Consider the following 19,803-nt stretch of genomic DNA (forward strand, 5'->3'; position numbering starts at 1 on the left):
ATGAGCACCCCTCAAACCGAAGTTTCTGACGCGATGGAAAACAGCACAACGGTTGAGTCTGTAGAAGCTGTTGTTCAAACAGACCCGCCTGACGTAGTATTGGTGGATAATGCTTCTCCAGTTCCTTTGATTGGTCCGGTATTGTTAGATTTTCGAAAATATAATTTTTTGTTAAGAAAAAATACGTAACAGTTTGCTGCTGCCTATGAACACGAGTGCCAGAAAAATGTATGGATTGATTATTTTTCTTAAATTGTCATCTTGAAATTTATGATATAGGTTTCCCTTTTTGATCCAGATGGCAATTTGATAGGTACACATTACTAATAATTAAAATTGAATATTTTAGTAACTAAATTTAATAACATATATATCTCCATATCAATTTATTAGAAGCCGAAGATTACGGAGCTTGGGAAACAACTTGTGGGAGCCTCTATCTATTTGGAAGCCAAGTTGTAAGTGACGCGCATTCCTTAATTCAAAATTTAATTTAACACTTTTGAAATTAAAAGTTAAGCTGGGAAGAAAACTTCAACTTTTGCTGCAGTTTGGGCATGCTTCCGTTGACGGTGGAAGATGATTTTAAACGTTCCTGTCTGCAAGATTTCATTGGCGGTTCAAAATTCAGCCATTTTTATTCATTAGCATTTTACAGTATGCGGTTCTAGGTGTGAAATGGCCTCACAGCTCCATGTATTGGAGCACAGGCAAACGTTTGACCGGAAAAACTTTTACGTGGTACGACAAACGCGTCACATTCAGCCCAACTCTGTGGAAAGCCAAACAACCTGACAACGTCAATGGAACTGAAAACTGCGTCATGCTGAGGATTTTCAAGTTTGATTTAAACTCAATAAAATTGGAAGATAGGCACTGCGACAAACTGGCAGTTTCGGCTTGTGTGGTAAGTCTTGACATATCTTGAAGAAGAAAAATGTTTAGAAAATATTTGTAGGGACCAACTACGCCGGCACCAAAATGCTCTTTTCCATTGTGTGCAAACAAAGATTGGAAGATAAATGTGAATTCAAATATTGAAATAGATTAGCTCATAATATTTTATGGTTTTTAGGAGACTTTTTTCACAAATCTGGTTGAAAATCCAGCTCAATATCTAGCTGGTTTGTAATTTAATCTAATAAATATATTATAGAATCGTAAACATCAATTCCAGAGCCAAAAAATCACGGAATTTGGATAGAAGTCAACCATAGGACGTTTATGTTTAGCTTTGAAAGTGACGTGCGGACGGTAAATACCACCAATTTAGCCAGATCATAAAAATAATGTACAATTTTCTTTAAAAAGTTTGAAGAAGCTAATCAGGCCTGTTGTGCACTCGACTTCAAGCTGCTTAGTCTCCACCAAGGATACAAATTCAGATTTCTTTCTGCTGCTTTTAAAAGTGTTTTCTTTTTATTGTAAAAGATTGAATCAAATGGTCAATTTACTAGATCTTACAATAAAATCTGGCAAATTTTGGACGTCAGGCAGTGATGTTGGTTGCGAAGGCGTTTTTGGCTTTTGTTCCACGAACAGGACATTGATGATGAATGAGACAATCTGGCTGCCTAATCAACCGGACAACTTGAAGGGAAACGAACACTGCTTAGCAATAAACGCGTTGAGCAATTACGCGGCGGCTCTGAGCAATGACAACTGTGACCTCAAACTGAGATATATTTGCGAAGTAATTGATTTTTGTTTTTAAACAATTAAATACAATTATTTTAAAGGGCAGGGCATCAACTCGCGTGAAAGCTCTGGAGCTGGAATGTGCTGCAGCTTCCAATCTTACCGATGGTACAGAGCTGATTTAAAATTCAAAATTACTTCTAACAAAGCAGAGAACAGCTGAAATTGCGATGGCTTTTGCCAGCCCGAATGGTAGCGAAAAATTCAAGTGTTTCATGACTTGTTACGGAGAGAATGCAAACCTTGTATATTATTTGTTTAATTTTTTTGAACAAGTTTAATAGTTATATCTTAGTACGCCAATGGCAAAATGGTTGACTCCCGGATTTTGCCATTTGTGCCTTACATTTCGGCTGGAAGTGATTCCTCGATGAAGGAGTACTATGGCACCATGGGCCAATGCAAACAAGACAGTCGTAATTTCACATGGCTTAATTATCGAGTTTCCTAAATCGAAAATTTTATTTTAAGGAAAATTGTACGGCTGCAATCGAGTGTCCAATTTTGTCTCTTGCAGTCAGACAAAGTCGCCAACCCTCACTGTAAAGATGATCAACGTAGTAGAAACAACTATTTCAGTATAAAGCTCTATTTTGTTTAACCAATTGATTTTCAATATTCTCTCAGGATAAAAGGTCATGGCTACCACCAGTTTCAGAGTCACTTTGTCCCAACGTGCATGATAAAATTATGAATGTATAAAAAATAGTAAAATTATTATCTCCAAACTGAAGCCGTATTTTAGGAAGACTACAGAACTTTCTTTGACTTATATTCAGCAAGTATTCACTATTAATATTTGCATTCCGTTTAAAATTCAAGAGTTTTGTATCAAACAGCAAGGGCAACTATTCGCCCTTACAGATTCGTAGTTAGTACTTCGTGCGGGAAAAAGTTTCTCCTTCTCTCAATTGAAACAGCAGTAACTGCATTTCTTTCTTTTATTGTTTTTGATATGGCTTATTAATTTCAAGCCTCCGCTGACGACCCTGGGGCAGGCAATGACCGAGTGTGCAAAGTGGGGACTGCGTCTCGCCACCATTGACACAAAGACAAAACTGAACTGCATGATCACCGCGAAAATTCGTAGTTCACTCCACTTCTAAATTATACCGGTTTTTACCGATCAAAAAATAAATAGAGGTCGACCTCGGTCTCTCAACCTACCCGGAAAAGTTCTACGTGATTGCCGCCATCTTGAACAGACCCCTAAAGGCGAAGAACTGCTTCTCTGATGTCCCATTTGGCTTGGACAGCTGGATTACAAACAACATTTCGACCGCGACAGGACCATTTGTCATTGTCAATTTTTCCAAAAAATACGCCACCACTGTAGGTGGTTCGTTTAAACATATTATTTGTGAAACGTTTTAACGCTAAACAATAATTGCAAAAGCATTTTGATTTCAAAGTTTTTATAAAGCTAATACTCGCACAATCAGCTTTAAATGGTTTCATTTCCATAGAAGCGGGCTTAATAAACACACACATATAAATTACGACCAATTTTTTTTATTTGCACCAAAACACCAAGGAAACTAAAAAATTTACAGATACAAGCCAAAATTATAGTAGCACACACAGTAAAATGATCGGAAAATCATGTTGAGAGAAATTGGTTGGTTGTTGCACTGCTCTAATTTAAGTAAAGCGTAACATAAATTTTTAAAATATTGTTTTGATCTTAATTAAAAAATCCCAATTAAATTTAATCAGTAACGCTTAAAATTTTCCAGTTTTCCGTTTATATTTTAAAGAAAATCAGCTCAAAGGTCACGTACTAATCAAGCGGTGAACACCGTCTCCTTATTGGAAATCATGATACATTTTCCCAGAAGGGAATTTCACCTTAATATTCTCACACCCCATTGTATAGATCACGAATCAAGCAAACAAAAGTGTTAAATTTCTTGAATTTTCCGGCAAATTTTTAATTTTAACCGTTTCTTGACCCTGATTACCCATCGTAGTTATTAAATTTCACACAATAAATATGTTCTCAATGAATAATTTATAGTCGACAATGCAAAATGCCTTAATCGTCTGCTTGGAAAGATCTCCTTTGATTATAGAAATCAAATTGATTCACATGCTAATAGTTTTCTGGCGTTCGTCGCATACTTGCCAAGTTTAGATGCAAAATTCACTACTGCACATGACTGGCTGGTGGTAGCGAGTGAAGCGTCAAAAGTCATCCAACTTGCGTAACCGAATGGAACGTCAGAGAAGCAGTTTTTGGTGGAAAGTCCTGGCAGCCTAACAGCCGCCGTAGAGTAATAATAGCTTGGTAAAGCAGTTCCCTCTGCGTTAAAAATATTAACTCATTATAAAATAAATCTGTCATTTACTTTCTAAAACTTTTTTCAGAGCCAAAACTGATGTTACTTAAAACTTTCATAATTGTAGATATTTAAAGAAACAAAGGTTAATTTTCCTCCTTTAAAAATTGAATTGTACAGCATGGAAAAACATTAGCTGTTTTTAGATCAATAATGATTGTGACTCACGTAATTTGCTTTTAAACATGCAGTCAACTTTGGCTTTTGAGTCAATTGTCAGCAAACGCATGCCAAGCGCGCAACATGCAGACATCAGCTCCGAGACAGATCCCTTTATTAACGGAATTAAATGAAATAATTTCCTTTTTAAAGTGAATCGTACCGGCACGAACCAGAGTCCAGTGAAAAATCTTTTTCCGCATGCAACCGTAACTGTTCCAGTGATTCCGTCCATCGTAATCGTGGAACCTGTTGGTGATTTTACCAAAATAAAAAAGTTACAAAACATAAAATTCAGTTTCCAACCACTAGCAGCAGCAAAAATAGCATTTTGCCAATCAGGCTGAAATTTTTTTAGATAGGACTGAGTAATGAGATTTATTTTTTAGCAATTTACATTTATGACACATCGGTGTTTGTTTGGACAGAGTGAAGTGGTTGTTGGTGGCAGCCACGATTTCTTCTCCTAAAAAAAGTTTTTTACCCAAAATTTTAATTCATAACATAAATCAAACAGTGATGGTTGGTTCGATTGCAGCCACAAGTTTCATAGTTGCAGTCGGCGCCTTTACCAATCCGCATCCAAGCAGTCCTGATGCTCTTTCACACATGTCTCTCACGGCTAATTAATTTAAATTATAGTCGTTATTATACTTTGAAATAAATTGAGTTTACTTCTGCTTTGCGCTTTGCAAACACTTGCTGTTCCGTAATTTTGCGTCAAAGTCGCCTCGCTATCTTGAGAAGTTGCCCAAATGTTGGAATAAATTCTTGGCTCATTCATCCTGCCATTAGCAAACTAAAACGTTTTCTAATTAAGTTAATTAAAATGATCTATTTTCGTTACTACCAAGTTGGTATTTTCACTGTAGCATTTCATGAAGCACTTCATTCGGGGGCTGGGATTGGTGCTTGTCCAAACCGTAGCCAGTTCAGCTTAAAGGCAAAAGATATTTTAAATATTTTCATATAACACCAGTGAAAATATGGGCTACCATTCAATAATATTTAAAATACAAAGACATTGGTTTTACACCTAAAGGTATAATATTTATATGTAAGAATAACTGAATGGCTCTATACTTTGTATGAAAAGTTAATTCTTAAAAGTTAGCTAATTTTCAACACAGGGTTCAGAGTTTCTTCAAAAATATTAAGAAGTGCCAAAACTTGCGCTAAAAATTCCAACACGCCTCATTGGATTTTAATTTTTTTACTTTTAACAAGATAAAAATCTAAGTTAACAGATAAAAAAGCATACTTGGTGTAATATTATAAGCAGCAACGCATTCTAACTCGTGAGCCTTCACCTTGTTTGAAGTTCTGCCCTGCAATGTCAAATTATTTACTTACCATCTAACAGACTAGCAAATCATAAAGAAATCGCACCTCGCAAATGTATCTGAGCTTTGTAGTGCAAGGTTCGTCACTGAGCAGAGCTTGTTTGTTGAAAGCATTGACCGCTAGGCAGTCTTGGTTGCTCGGACCAGTATCGTCAGGCTGATTTGGCATCCAAAAACTTTCGTTCCAGTTGATGGTTCGGTTCGTCGAGCAGAAGCCGTAGGTGCCTTCACAGCCGGCGTCCGAACCGGCCGTCCAAAATTTCCCAGTTGCAACAGAAAGGTCTGAAAATATATTTTTTAATGCAGAAATGGTCTCTTCATTTGACAGAATTTGATACTTTTGAAAGCCCTGGCGAGAAAGTTGAATTTGTAGCCTTGGTGCAGACTCAGCAGTGTCAAATCCAGCGCACAGCATGCGGCCAGTGCTTCGTCAAACTAAAATTACTCAACCAAAAGATAATCTCATTAGATTGTTTGGTGTGAAATTGTAATGATAATAGAATTAAATGTTGATTTAATAGTGGCAATTAACGATCTTACAGATATTGAGTGTTAAAAAATCGAACCGTTCTAATGTCCGTGTCTTTGCTTAGCATGAAAGTCCGGTAATCAATATCCACCCACACTCCATGATCATTTGGTGCTGTTTTTTATATTTTATTAGATTTTTACATTTTATTAATTCATACTAGTCAGGTAAGAAGTTCCTCTATCGGGTAGAATAGTGTGGAAAGGAGGCTTTCAAATTAAAAGCAGTTAGTATTGAATATAAAAATGAAATATCATCTAGAGTTACATGGATTGTGCAATTCATGAAAGGACATTCTGGAAAGCTACACTTTGGCTTTGGCGTTGTTGGGCCCTTTCGAAATATATTTCATTTCTCTTGTCATGAAAATCAGCAATGCGTCATACAACACACGAGTTGGGCGTCAAGCGCTCGCAATTCCGATCGTCTAGTTGCACAATTGTTTTGTTAAACATCAGAATGTTGATCATGACGCAGTCCTCTGTCCCGTTTGTGTTGCTTGGTTGCGCGTACCGCCAGTAGTTAGTTTTGAACGTGGCTCGCTTGTCGTACCACGCGAATGTGGTTGGGTCCATTCGTTTTCCAGTCGACCAGAAGCGAACGTTGTACTTCCAATTCGGGCCTATACTAGAAATTAAAATAAAATAATCAAAATAAGTTTAGCTATACCGTCAATAAATTTGCTGAGACAAGAACGCTTCCAGTTGTTTTCTACCATCAAAGGCAACATGCCAATGCTGCAGCAAAAGTCGAAATTTTGTTTGAAGTTCACCTAGAAATATCGAGATGCTAAAATATACAGCAGGATTTGAATAAGATTTTCATACTAATTCATTTCCGAAGAAGTATAGTGATCCGCATGCCTCTTCCCATCCACCGTACTCTTCATAATCTTAAAATTTTCCATAGCTTGTTTATTTCAAGCAAATTTTCAGTTTGCGTACCGATAAGACTTCCGTCAACACCAAATAATGATTGCTAAAGTATCAGAAATTAGAAAATCAGTCAACTAGAATGTTTAATTAATATTTGCATTCTTGACGCAGTTCCACGGATACGCCTCTCCAAACTTCATAAAGTGTGAAAATATTTAAATGAACAAAAAGTATTTTTTAAGAATACTTACTTCTCCCTGTAGTAGTTCCATTGGTGGCTCCGTGGTGGGAGCTTCTGTCGTTTCTGGAGTTGTTACTTCTGTCGGCTCATCAGGGAAAGTGGCCATATCACTGACGGATTCATTTGAAATTGCAGAATTATCCAAACTGTCTTGCGCGTCCGTTGTTGAGTCAATTTGTGCGATTGTACTCGAATTCTTTCTTGATGTTGTGGAACTAGTGACATTTTTCCAACCTGTAGATAGCTCTGTTTGAGTCGGCCCTGTGGTGGTGGTTTGTGCAATTGAAGGAGTTGCTTGCGTAAAATTGGATGGCTCATTAGCAAATTTTGTGGTAGCTGAAATTTTTTAAAAATATTTAGTTTTGTTAGATGGTGATGAGTTGATGGTTTTAACAAAACGTAGCAGTTTCTTACTAAAGCAATTTTAAACTTTACCCAAAATAAATAAAAGATTTTTCAAGTGTGTAGCATTTTTTTTTAAACTGTGCAAAAAATCTTCAGAATTGGCTCCAAAACCATTTGAAAATTTGTTTGCATCCTTCTTAAATCCCCAACCCTATATTACAATTCAATTATTCATTTTTATTTTACTTTTTAATTCTGTTGAAGTATTTGGTACAGAATTGAAGGACTGTGTTGAGAGATCAGCCGATGTCTCAGGATATTTACTCAGTAGCCGAGTAGAAAAATCAGCTCTGCTGGATATCTGGCTTGACGAATCTGGATCACTCGTTATCTGGCCAGAGGATCCGAAACCATCATTTGACAACGCGTCAGGGCCATGCATTTCCGATCCTCCTGGTTCGATTTGTGTCAAACCCTTTATTTCTGGAGTGGTGATTTCTTCCGAGGGATAAGAATTTTTAGATCGATCTCTGTTCTCATCAATCAGACCGTGTTTGTCGCTGTTTGTAGTTGAGAGTAAATTTGATGTTGGACTAAGTGTTATGTTAAATTTTGTAGACTTTTTCTTGGACACTTGGTTTATGCAGGAATTTTTGCCACAGCATTTAATTATGTATCGCCGGGACATTTTATCTGAAAAATATATTTAGCATTTCAATATATTTATAAAATTGTTCTTCACTAATGGAAGCAGACATTGCAATTAAACAAAATTATTTTAAAAAATCACAATACATATATTAACATTTAACACCCACTGGATGAACTTTTCCTCGTATCTTTCTTGCCTTTTCCGTCGATGTAAATCATTAGCTGATAGAAATTAAAATGTAATACCATTTTGAAATTTTGATCGATTCGTACCGAAAGAAGCACCAAAACGAGAATAGTAATGTTTTTTGAAAAAAGGGCAGACATTTTGGTCCGACACGCTGTGAATTTGTCAATTGGATATTTTAATCACTTAAATATTTTTAATTCACAACGATGGGTTTAGGTTTAACTGGTAAAATTTCTAACAAGTTTCCAAAAAAACCTAAATACTCACCTTCTCCTATTGAGTAGATCAGCAAGTCAAACGTTGCAGTCACATCATCGCATATGATTTATCTGCTAGGTTTAGTGTGGCGCAGAAAAATCTAGTACTGTCGGATCGTCTTCCTGTTTCAGTTACTATGGTGTCTGCTGGTATTTCCGGCCAGCGCTAGTATCCGACCACAAAGAGCACTGCGCCCCCTAGAGCCAATTGAAAAACGAAAAAATGTCGCACATACACAGTGCTACCTTCTTATTTTAGATCGATATACTACATACTACATAATATATCCCAATTTTGTCGTGAAGTAGAAACCCGTGGCAAATAAAGTTGAGACATATGATGTAAAAGCTTTCCAGTGCGTCATCTTGAATTAGGAGCTGTCGTCAAGAATTATGGACAGGAAGAATGGTTCATGAGTAGACATCTGAGCCAGCCGCGCCGAGCCAGTGGACTCACTCAGCCGATCCTTTTCTCGAGCCGCCGACCTTTTTTATCGGCTCAGCCGCGCCAGCCAGCCACCCATACACAATTTTAATCTTTATCATTTTTTCATTTCACGTGCCCTAGAGTTAAAAAATTTCGCGTCGTTCTCTATTTCACGGAAATTTTTTCTCAAGTATAGTTCATACACCGTTCATACTCAATAAGTCGACTGTCCTAAAAAACGATGTTTTTCGTGTTACTTGCAACCTTATGTAACTCGCAACCATCAGAGATTGCAAAACCGCATTTTTTCGGAAAAACCCCTACGCAGTGCAAAAAACTATTTTGAGCGTTTTTTCCAAACAAATGCATTTTTATGGAAGATAAAAAATTCTCATGATGGATAACAAAAAATAGGAATTTTTACAAAATCAGTAAAAGAGCCACTAATTGTTTCACTAAGAGACCGAACATTTTAACTGTTTAATTTTTATTTTATCACATCAAATCACCAAGGAAACAAAAACATTTACAGATACACAAGCCAAAATTATTAAATCACACTGTAATATGCTTGGGTAAAAATGTTGAGAGAAAATAAAGTAAAGCTTTACAGAAATTTTTAAAAAATTGTTCTGAATTTTACCTAAAATTCAAATTTAAATATAAAAAACCTTTTAAATTTTCCAGCTAGCCGTTTATATTTTAAATAAACTCAGCTCAAAAGTTGCATGCTAACCAAGCGGCGAACGCTGTCTCTTTGACAATCGTGTTTTATTTCGAAAGAAGACTAATTTACCTCGTAATTCTCACACCATTGTAATAGATCGCAAATGAAGCGAAACAAAATCACATAAAAAACATTTAAATTCTCGAGTTTTCCGGCATATTCTTAAATTGAACCGTTTCTCGATCCTGATTTCATTATGTATTGCACATCGTAGAGATAATCTACTGCTAAATTTCACAAACAATATCTTCAATGAATTAATTTATATTCAAGAATTCAAAATTTTGTCTTAATTGTTGGCTCCTCTTTAACTAAAATCAAATTGATTCACATGCGAATATTTTTCTTGCACCCGTCATGTACCTGCCCAGTTTATATGCAAAATTCACTGTTGCACATGACTGGCTGGTGGTAACGAGTGAAGCGTCAAAAGTCATCCAACTTGCATAGCCGAATGGGAGGTCAGAGAAGCAGTTTTTGGTGGAAAGGCCTGGTAGCCTAACAGCCGCCGTGGAGTAATAAAAGTTTGGTGAAGCAGTTCCCTCTGAGTTACAAAATTAAAATTCATTATAGAATAAATCTTTTTTTTTCAGAACCAAGACTGATGTTACTTTAAACTTTCATAATTGTAGGTATTTAAAGAAACAAAGGTTAATTTTCCTCATTTAAAAATTGAATTGTACAGTATGGAACACAACATTAGGAGTTGTCATCTAATAAATAATGATTGAGACTCACGTAATTTGTTACTAAACAAGCAGTCAGCTTTGGCTTTTGTGTCAATTGTCAGCAAGCGCATGCCAAGCGCGCAACATGCAGACATCAGCTCCGAGACAGATCCCTTTATTAACGGAATTAAATGAAATAATTTCCTTTTCAGTGAGTCCTACCGGCACGGGCCAGAGTCCAGTGAAAAATCTTTTTCCGCATGCAACCGTAACTGTTCCAATGATTCCGTCCACCGTAACCGTGGAACCTGTTGGTGATTTTACCAAAATGAAAAAATTGAAATAACTTAAATTCAGTTTCCAACCACTAGCAGCAGCAAAAATAGCATTTTGCCAATCAGGCTGAAATTTTTTTGGATAAGACTGAGTAATGAGATTTATTTTTTAGCAATTTACATTTATGACACATCGGTGTTTGTTAGGACAGAGTGAAGTGATTGTTGGCGGCAGCCATGATTTTTTCTCCTAAAAAACGTTTTATAACCAAAATTTTAGTTCATAAAATAAATCACACAGTGATGGTTGGTTCGATTGCAGCCACAAGTTTCATAGTTGCAGTCGGCGCCTTTACCAATCCGCATCCAAGCAGTCCTGATGCTCTTTCACACATGTCTCTCACGGCTAATTAATTTATATTATAGTCGTTATAATTTAAAATACTTTGATATAAATTGAGTTTACTTCTGCTTTGCGCTTTGCAAGCACTTGCTGTTCCGTAATTTTGCGTCAAAGTCGCCTCGCTATCTTGAGAAGTTGCCCAAATGTTGGAATAAATTCTTGGTTCATTCATCTTGCCATTAGCAAACTAAAAGAAAATGCAAAAAATTTTAAGTAAGTTAATTAAAATAATTTATTTTCGTTGCTACCAAGTTGGTATTTTCACTATAGCATTTCATGAAGCACTTCATTCGGGGACTGGGATTGATGCTTGTCCAAACCGTCGCAAGTTCAGCTTAAATCATAGGTTATTAATTTATGTATGCGTATTTTCATATTATACCAGGGAAAATATTAGGCTCGCAATCAATAATATTAAAACTATAATAAAAAACATATACACACTCTTTACAATTACGAAAAAAATTAATGGCACTACCCTGTGTGAAAAGTTGATTCAAGACAGTTAGCTAATTTTCCACACAGGGTAGAGTTTTTCTTAATTAAAAAAGGGCCCGCGCTAAAAATGTTCCCAAGCTACAATGGATTTTTTAACTATACTTTTAAGAATAAGTTTAAAGATAAAAAACCATACTTGGTGTTATATTATAAGCCGCAATACACTCCAACTCGTGAGCCTTCACCTTGTTTGAAGTTCTACCCTGCAATGCCAAATTATTTACTTACCATCTAACTGACTAGCAAATCCTAAAGAAATCACACCTCACAAATGTATCTGAGCTTTGCAGTGCAAGGTTCGTCGCTGAGCAGAGCTTGTTTGTTGAAAGCATTGACCGCTAGGCAGTCTTGGTTACTCGGACCGGTATCGTCAGGCTGATTTTGCATCCAAAAACTTTCGTTCCAGTTGATGGTTCGGTTCGTCGAGCAGAAGCCGTAGGTGCCTTCACAGCCGGCGTCCGAACCGGCCGTCCAAAATTTCCCAGTTGCAATAGAAAGGTCTAAAAATATAATGTTTCAATGCAGAGGTGTTCTCTTCATTTGACAGAGTTTGATACTTTTGAAAGCCCTAGCGAGAAAGTTGAATTTGTAGCCTTGGTGCAGACTCAGCAGCGTCAAATCCAGCGCACAGCATGCGGCCAGTGCTTCGTCAAACTGAATTTAATCATTTCAAACGAAAAATTGTAATTTTATAAGTTAAAATATAATAAATATAATCTAATGAGATTGTATTGTGTGAAATTATAAAGTTAACAAAATTCAATGTAGATTGATATTAAAGATATTGAGTGTGAAAAACCGAACCGTTCTGATATCGGAGTCTTTGCTTAGCATGAAAGTCCGGTAATCAATGTCCACCCACACTCCGTGATCATTTGGAGCTGTTTTTTTTTACATTTTATTAGATTTTTACATTTTAAAAATCCCTATGATCATTCATACTCGTCAGGTAAGAAGTGGCTCCATCAGGTAGAATAGTGTGGAAAGAAGGCTTTAAAATTAAAAGCAGTTAACAGTATGATTTTTATATAAAGAATTCTCCGAGTTACGTGAATTGTGCAATTCATGTAGGGACATTCTGGAAAGCTACACTTTGGTTTCGGCGTTGTTGGGCCCTTTGGAAATAAATTTCATTTCTCTCGCCATCAAAATCAGCAATGCGTCATACAACACACGAGTTGGGCGTCACGCGCTCGCAATTCCGATCGTCTAGTTGCACAACTGTTTCGTTAAACATCAGAATATTGATCATGACGCAGTCCTCAGTTCCGTTTGTGTTGCTTGGTTGTGCGTAACGCCAGTAGTTAGTTTTGAACGTGGTTCGCTTGTCGTACCACACGAATGTGGTTGGGTCCATTCGTTTTCCAGTCGACCAGAAGCGAACGTTGTACTTCCAATTCGGGCCTATACTAGAAATTAAAATAAAAAGAATCAAAATAAGTTTATTTATACCGTCAATAAATTTGCTGAGACAAGAACGCTTCCAATCGTTTTCTACCATCAAAGGCAACATGCCAATGCTGCAGCAAAAGTCGAAATTTTGTTTGAAGTTCATCTAGAAATATCGAGATGCTAAAATATACAGAACGATTTAAATAAGATTTTCATACTAATTCATTTCCGAAGAAGTATAGTGATCCGCATGCCTCTTCCCATCCACCGTACTCTTCATAATCTAAAATTTTCCCTTGCTTATTTATTTTAAGTATATATAAATTTAGTAATAATACCGATAAGACTTCCGTCAGCACCAAATAACGATTGCTAAAGTATCAAAAATTAGTAAAAAACAGTTGACTAGATTGTTTAATTCATATTTGCATTCTTGACGCAGTTCCACGGATACGCTTCTCCAAACTTCATAAAATATGTTAATATTTAAAGGCACAAAGAGTATTTCTTAAGGCTACTTACTTCTCCCTGTAGTAGTTCCATTGGTGGCTCCGTGATGGGAGCTTCTGTCTTTTTTGGAGTTGTTTCTTCCGTCGGCTCATCAGGGAAAGTGGCAATATCACTCACGGATTCATTTGAAATTGTAGAATTATCCAAATTGTCTTGCACGTCCGTTGTTGACTCAATTGGTGCGATTGTACTCGAATTCTCGCTTGAAGTTGTCGAATTAGAGCCATTTTTCCAACCGGTTGTTAGCTCTGTTTGAGTCGGCCCTGTGGTGGTGGTTTGTGCAATTGAAGGAGTTGCTTGCGTAGAAATGGATGACTCATTATCAAATTTTGTAGTTGCTGAAATTTTTCAAGTATTTAGTTTTGTTAGATGATGATGAGTTGATGGTTTAAATCTAAATCGGCGCATCTTAATAACTTACCTTCACACCGAGATAATTAAAAAGAAGATTTTTCGGAGAGCAATTTTTGAAGTTGTGCAAAAAATAGTAAAAATTGGCTCCTAAACCATTTGAAATTTTTTTTTCATCCTTCTTAAATCCCCAACCCTATATTACAATTCAATTATTTATTTTTATTTTACCTTTTAATACGGTTGAGGAATTTGATAATGAATTGAACGACTTAGTTGAGAGATCAGCTGATGTCTCAGCAGATTCAATAAATAGCCGAGTAGAAAAATCAGCTGTATTGGAAATCTGGCTTGAAGAATCTGGATCACTCGTTATCTGGCCAGAGGAATCGAAACCATCATTTGTCAATGGTTCAGGGCCATGCAATTTCGACCCTCCTGTTTCGATTTGTGTCAAACCCGGTATTTCAGGAGTGGTGATTTCTTCCGAGGGAAAAGAATTTTTAGATCGATCTCTGTTCTCATCAATCAGACCGTGTTTGTCGCTGTTTGTAGTTGAGAGTAAATTTGATGTTGGACTAAGTGTTATGTTAAATTTTGTAGACTTTTTCTTGGACACTTGGTTTATGCAGGAATTTTTGCCACAGCATTTGATTATGTATTGCCGAGATATTTTTTCTGAAAAAAAAATATATATTTAGCATTTCAATATATTTATAAAATTTTTCTTCACTAATGGAAGCAGACATTACAATTAAACAAAATTATTTTATAAAATCACAATACATATTTTAACATTTTACACTCACTGGATGAACCTTTCCTCGTATTTTTCCTGCCTTTTCCATCGATGTAAATCATAAGCTGACAGAATTAAAAGGGTAATTCCATTTTGAAATTTTGATTGATTCGTACCGAAAAGAGCACCAAAACGAGAAGAGTAACGTTTTTTGAAAAAAGGGCAGCCATTTTTGTCCGACACGCTGTGAATTTTTCATTTGAATATTTTTAACACTTTAACATTATTTAATTGACAACGATGGGTTCAGGTTGATATTGACATGATTTGTAAATATTTTTCATCAGGTGTAAATTTTGTAACAAGTTTTGAAAAGCAAACTTCCTACCTTCCCTTTTTGAGTAGATCAGCAAGTCGAATGTTGCAGTCAAGGCATCACATATTATTCATCTGCTAGGTTTCGTGTAGCGCAGAAAAATCTAGCACCATCGTCTTCCTGTTTCACTCACCGACGTCAATGTAGTTCAACCATTTTGTTTTGTATTATTTACAAACTGTACGTAGTAACAGGAAATGTTTGGATTTTGCACATACCGTGGGAAGCATTTGTTGTTGAAAAGCGACCCATATGCTGCTTGATAAAGTTCTTGGAACCATGTTTTTAAAATCTCCTAATTTTTTTTTTCAATCAGATTTGGTCGAGTTTCCACACAGACTATTGGTTTTTGGAAGGATAACAAATTGTAAAGATTCTCTAGAAATGAATTTAAATTAAAGGAGTAATCGGTTTTAGCAAAAATATTCATGCAACGAAAGTGCTAAATTTTAAATGCTACAAAAAGTATCACCATAATGGTTTTTCTTCTCATGAGTGGTCCCAATTACGTAAAACGAAAATAGGTACACTTAAATTTCTCCGCTCGAAACCGGGCTGCAGAGCCTTTTGTTAGTTTTGTTTTCACTGACAACTTCCTATCAACTCATCAATTCTGACGCCAAACTACGGTCCTTCGTTGTTTTGGCCCTCTCCTAAATATCGTGGGGATTTTATTTTATACAAACATTTTGTCATTTTATCGCAAAAAAATAAACCACATTAAAATTGCTTGAATAGAGTAAAATCCTTTTCGCAGTTGTGTTCTTGACTGATTAAGGTTGATATTCTGTAATATCCTCTTGCTATAAAATCTATTTTTTTATGTGCATCATGATTGAACGCTGTTGTATTGATTTTATCCCTTAGCACAACAAGTACTTTTTAAAACTAAAATTTAAAAACAATATTATCACTCTGCGAACAAACGCCTTTCACGTGAATAGGAAACTGTGCCGCAGAGCAGACTTTCAGAGCAGGTTGCAAACCTACCAGTCAATATTCACTTTCGCTGTTGGCAATGCATGGCGGAGGCCCAGGGTCTTTTGCCTCGTTTAAAATCTCCTTTTTGTTAATTTATGCGGAAACAATAATCCACAATCCAGTTGAAAAGATCGTTCAAATACAACAGATTTACAAGAAATATATTTCTTACAGTAAGTCCTTGCCAATAGTTGCATTTGCGTTAATCAGTCAAATATACAGTCACGAAGATTTGGTCGCTTAAAAGTGTAACATCCATATCTATCCAAGAACCGTGACTAAATGGAAAGTAAAGAAAAACAGTTTTTAGTTTATAAAGAATCAAGTTAGACAGTAGCAGTCACGTAAACCGTATTCAAAAGTACTTCTAGCTCATACACAAATGAAATGTGGAATTATAATTTAACCTCACAACTTATCAGCAAATTTCTGCCCAAAAACGTTATGTGGTTTTATTTCCAATTATTGTATGTATCTATGAAAAGGCAGAATAAACAAGGACAATAAACAAGGACCAGCCCGTTGGCTCGCATTGTTAAGGCATTCTCAGGGGTGTCAAAGCAATGAGAGGTATTTGAGCAGTTCGGAGATCTAATACTGGCTACCCAATGTCGAACATGGCAAAAAGTGGTTAGTTTAGTGACTCGAAATGCTCAAATTGCTCAACGGGCTGGGAGGCGACTCGCTACTTGCTGCTTTGCACCTTTCCAGCATGCGTGATTTGGCTTCACGGGACGAATGTCTAGCGTTTCAATGCAGTCCTCGGTGCGGAGGCAAGTGGCTCTTGAGTGGGCTGGGTCCCTGTGCGGCCCGGTGCGCCCATGTTATCCGTTCGCGGTGTTATTGGGACCCGGGTTTCAGCATTCGTGCTAGTGCAGTGCGCGCCCTTCCCGGTCCTCCGGTCCTCGGGCAGGGATAAAAAGAGCAAAAAAAAAAGAATTTCCTCCGTTTAATCGTACGTATTATGAATTTTCTTCACTTGATATTCACGAAGATTATACTTGAAATGAGCTTTCACCTTACTGCAAAATCCACAAAAGAATCACGTAAATGACGATCGACTTGTGTTGATTTTGAGCCAGACTTTAAATCCTATTTTAAGGTTCAAACCATCTTATTTGTTTAAACTTAAAAATTATAGTGCTAAAATTTCCAAAAATAATTACACGAGGTGATTTTCATTGAATTTAAAAGCATCTGCTTGTAAATTCTATTTATTGATTAATCTAGATGCATTTTTTGCATTCATTTTTCATTTAATCAAACAAACATTGCAACCACAACAATAATACAGGAACAAACTAATACATAATATGCCACGATTAAAAAGTTTTGAACCAAATCCTACTTTGTATCTTCTATATAACGTAACCAAGCCCACTGACTCGCAATGTTTGAGCGTGTGCACTTGCAATGTGAAAAATCCGAGCGATGTTTGGGGGTTAAGTGCGGGACTCCCTTTGCATTGCGAATGATGAGTCCAATTTGATTTAGGAGCATTGCGAAAGCTTCCCGACTCACTGCTAGCTGGTTTTTACCTTTTTCCAGCATGCGTGAATTAATTTCACGGGTCAAATTCAAGTGTTTCAATAAAGTACCTCGGAACGGAGGCAGCAAAACAAGAAGGTCCTTTTCTTGACTGTTCTTCCTCCAGGCGCTTATTATCATGTTTGAAATTTTATTTGAATTCAAAGTAGTATACATACAAGTTGCTAGCCAATCTTGAAAGAGATAAACTGATCAAGAAAAGTGAAATAAAACATTTCCTAAGCATTTTGTCTTGTTTTCTTTATCAGAAGGATATGATAGTTGATTTTTTTTCAAACTACATTATGGCTAAAACCTGCGAGTGTCATGTGGGAATCCCAGTCACAGTTTGCGCGACCATTTTTCAAACCAATCTGTCAGAAGAGAAAATGGGACAAACGCTTCGTATTCAAAATAATAAACCATTCTTACTCTAACTGAAAACTGGAGCATCGACCTAGTTAGGTTTTTCACGTTTGGTAATATGATTTTGTGTTTATTTTTTTCATTGGCACATCAATTTCTGACGGTTTTGAGCTCAATAATATGTTCTCCTTTGCCAAATAGGGTCCCCATTTTATAAACGTTTTGTTTCTATGTTTCAAAGATTCTCTCAGCATACCATAAATTTTTAGAAACGATTCCGCTGTTGGCTCAGTTTTAAAATGGATGGAAATGAAAACACAAACATTGAATAATCAAAATTATCAATAACTTTATTTAATATAAAATTGAATCAAAGAGATTCGTACGCAAGATTTTGTTATTGAGGGGCTGCTAACAATAAGGTCGTTTCCTGAAAGGTTGCTAAGGTCGTGTCCTGAAGGGTTGCTCAGGCTGAGGGGCTCCCGCTAGAGGTTTCAGAGTTTTTTCCACTTTTTTATAAAAATATTAATCTTTGAAATTATAAAGTTAAACAAAAATTATAAATACTTTTGATGGTTGCTGAATCAGGTTCAGGATTGTCGGACTTAATTAGTCCAAGTAAGGATGATTAATTAATTTTATTTGTGCATATTTTGTTAAACCACTTACACTTTCGGTGAATGATGCACTTGGTTCGTCATTTTGATTTAAATCAGGTGATTCTGTACCAATTTCCTGCCCTGGTGGATCTGTGCCCTCCTGCTGATTTTCAGTTCCACCCTCATTAGCTCCAGGTCCGTCTGCTGAGCCGTTTGATGAGATTGCGTGAAGATTTTGCCCCGTCGGCTGCACATTTATTGGCTTTAAATTCGTAATTGATGTTCCTTGGCCTGAGCAGGTGTCATTGCCGCAGCAGTTGTAGATGTAGGATCGCCTTGTCTCCCTTGCTGTCGGCTTGTCTGAATCAATTTTTTGTTTGTGTATATTTTAAATTTATTTAAATAAGAAACTCACATAGCCCTGTTTTCCCAGCATATCTGTCTGGCTTTCCTGAGACACTCGTCACTGCAATCTGATTAGAATTGTTTTTTTTTAAAATTAAAATACTGTGATATATATTTTAATTCGCACCATTATCAGAATGCAAATGGTGATTGGATAAACCTTTGTAATCATTGTCTAGACTGAATTGTGGTTCGGTTATGACTAAGCAGTGAGTTTTTCGTCCGCTTTTCAGACTGAAATTCGCAATAAGTGGGGGAATAACACGCTACTGACCCACATACATGATGAGAGAGAATGGAAATTTCGCAATTGTACTAGTTCCAATTTCCATATCTATTTAACAACCGTTGCTGAATTGAAATTAAAAAAAAAATTAGTTATAAAGAATTAATCTAGTCAGACAATAGCTGTCACGTAAAACGTATTTAAAAGCGTTTCTAGCTCATTATAAATCGAGAAATTATAATTTAGCCTCATATTTAATTTAGACAGCGAAGTAATCTGTTTTATTTATCAGGAAGCATTGGTGCAATGATATCTGATTTTTTTTTCAATTTAAACATCATCGTTAAAATCTGCGAGTGTCATGTGGGAATCCCATTCGCAATTTGCGCTGCCATTTTTCAAACAAATCTGTCAGAAGAGAAAATGCGACAGACACAGGATTTCAAAACAATAAACCCATTCATTATAACTCACTCTAACTGTCACGGGAATATCAACTAGTTAGGTTTTCCCGTTTGGCAAAATAATTGTTTAAACTTTCATTATAAATTAATTCTTTCTTTAATTCTTTATTCTTATTTAATTGTAAATCCGATTCAAAATCATGCATCAATTTCTGACGCTATTTGATACCAAATAACGTCCCCATTTGATGAATGTTTTTGTTCCCATATTTTATATTTATGGTTACAGTCTCTCACGTTTA

General features: G+C 36.2%; 5 protein-coding genes and 1 long non-coding RNA gene across 6 annotated transcripts; 1 reads left to right on the forward strand and 5 right to left on the reverse strand.

Annotated features, from left to right (window-relative positions):
• Positions 1 to 2,369, forward strand: LOC135937459 (uncharacterized). Its single transcript, XM_065480611.1, has 15 exons — positions 1 to 138; positions 193 to 228; positions 280 to 313; positions 394 to 458; positions 516 to 618; positions 672 to 907; positions 959 to 1,024; positions 1,076 to 1,124; positions 1,178 to 1,254; positions 1,312 to 1,408; positions 1,458 to 1,693; positions 1,740 to 1,806; positions 1,858 to 1,943; positions 1,994 to 2,114; positions 2,170 to 2,369. The coding sequence occupies exons 1-15, from the start codon at positions 1 to 3 to the stop codon at positions 2,280 to 2,282; spliced, it is 1,524 nt and encodes a 507-aa protein (XP_065336683.1). The 3' UTR covers positions 2,283 to 2,369.
• Positions 2,370 to 3,209: 840 nt separating this feature from the next.
• On the reverse strand, positions 3,210 to 7,097 carry LOC135936387 (uncharacterized). The gene is made up of 18 exons (XM_065479181.1): positions 7,013 to 7,097; positions 6,896 to 6,960; positions 6,738 to 6,840; positions 6,455 to 6,690; positions 6,336 to 6,401; positions 6,229 to 6,277; positions 6,106 to 6,182; positions 5,878 to 5,974; positions 5,586 to 5,821; positions 5,458 to 5,524; positions 5,047 to 5,132; positions 4,872 to 4,995; positions 4,712 to 4,818; positions 4,594 to 4,662; positions 4,503 to 4,539; positions 4,360 to 4,445; positions 4,206 to 4,308; positions 3,210 to 4,000 (listed from the first exon to the last, which is right to left on the reverse strand). Exons 3-18 carry the CDS (start codon positions 6,796 to 6,798, stop codon positions 3,774 to 3,776), a joined length of 1,728 nt encoding a protein of 575 aa, XP_065335253.1. The 5' UTR covers positions 6,799 to 6,840; positions 6,896 to 6,960; positions 7,013 to 7,097; the 3' UTR covers positions 3,210 to 3,773.
• A 103-nt stretch (positions 7,098 to 7,200) lies between these two features.
• LOC135937966 (uncharacterized) lies at positions 7,201 to 8,756 on the reverse strand. The gene is made up of 5 exons (XR_010574584.1): positions 8,638 to 8,756; positions 8,454 to 8,521; positions 8,348 to 8,402; positions 7,776 to 8,222; positions 7,201 to 7,520 (listed from the first exon to the last, which is right to left on the reverse strand). It is a non-coding gene; the product is annotated as an uncharacterized LOC135937966 (long non-coding RNA).
• A 1,458-nt stretch (positions 8,757 to 10,214) lies between these two features.
• LOC135937460 (uncharacterized) lies at positions 10,215 to 11,309 on the reverse strand. Its single transcript, XM_065480612.1, has 6 exons — positions 11,191 to 11,309; positions 11,024 to 11,130; positions 10,906 to 10,974; positions 10,815 to 10,851; positions 10,672 to 10,757; positions 10,215 to 10,325 (listed from the first exon to the last, which is right to left on the reverse strand). The coding sequence occupies exons 1-6, from the start codon at positions 11,297 to 11,299 to the stop codon at positions 10,215 to 10,217; spliced, it is 519 nt and encodes a 172-aa protein (XP_065336684.1). The 5' UTR covers positions 11,300 to 11,309.
• A 432-nt stretch (positions 11,310 to 11,741) lies between these two features.
• Positions 11,742 to 13,560, reverse strand: LOC135937461 (uncharacterized). Its single transcript, XM_065480614.1, has 11 exons — positions 13,540 to 13,560; positions 13,356 to 13,389; positions 13,236 to 13,300; positions 13,078 to 13,180; positions 12,794 to 13,029; positions 12,675 to 12,740; positions 12,568 to 12,616; positions 12,430 to 12,506; positions 12,183 to 12,279; positions 11,890 to 12,125; positions 11,742 to 11,828 (listed from the first exon to the last, which is right to left on the reverse strand). The coding sequence occupies exons 1-11, from the start codon at positions 13,558 to 13,560 to the stop codon at positions 11,742 to 11,744; spliced, it is 1,071 nt and encodes a 356-aa protein (XP_065336686.1).
• A 4,656-nt stretch (positions 13,561 to 18,216) lies between these two features.
• LOC135937271 (uncharacterized) lies at positions 18,217 to 19,714 on the reverse strand. The gene is made up of 5 exons (XM_065480393.1): positions 18,999 to 19,714; positions 18,882 to 18,939; positions 18,537 to 18,826; positions 18,435 to 18,471; positions 18,217 to 18,376 (listed from the first exon to the last, which is right to left on the reverse strand). The coding sequence occupies exons 1-5, from the start codon at positions 19,041 to 19,043 to the stop codon at positions 18,309 to 18,311; spliced, it is 498 nt and encodes a 165-aa protein (XP_065336465.1). The 5' UTR covers positions 19,044 to 19,714; the 3' UTR covers positions 18,217 to 18,308.
• Positions 19,715 to 19,803: the final 89 nt, after the last annotated feature.

This window comes from Cloeon dipterum, chromosome 2 (genome assembly GCF_949628265.1).
Source record: "Cloeon dipterum chromosome 2, ieCloDipt1.1, whole genome shotgun sequence".
NCBI lineage: Eukaryota > Metazoa > Arthropoda > Insecta > Ephemeroptera > Baetidae > Cloeon > Cloeon dipterum.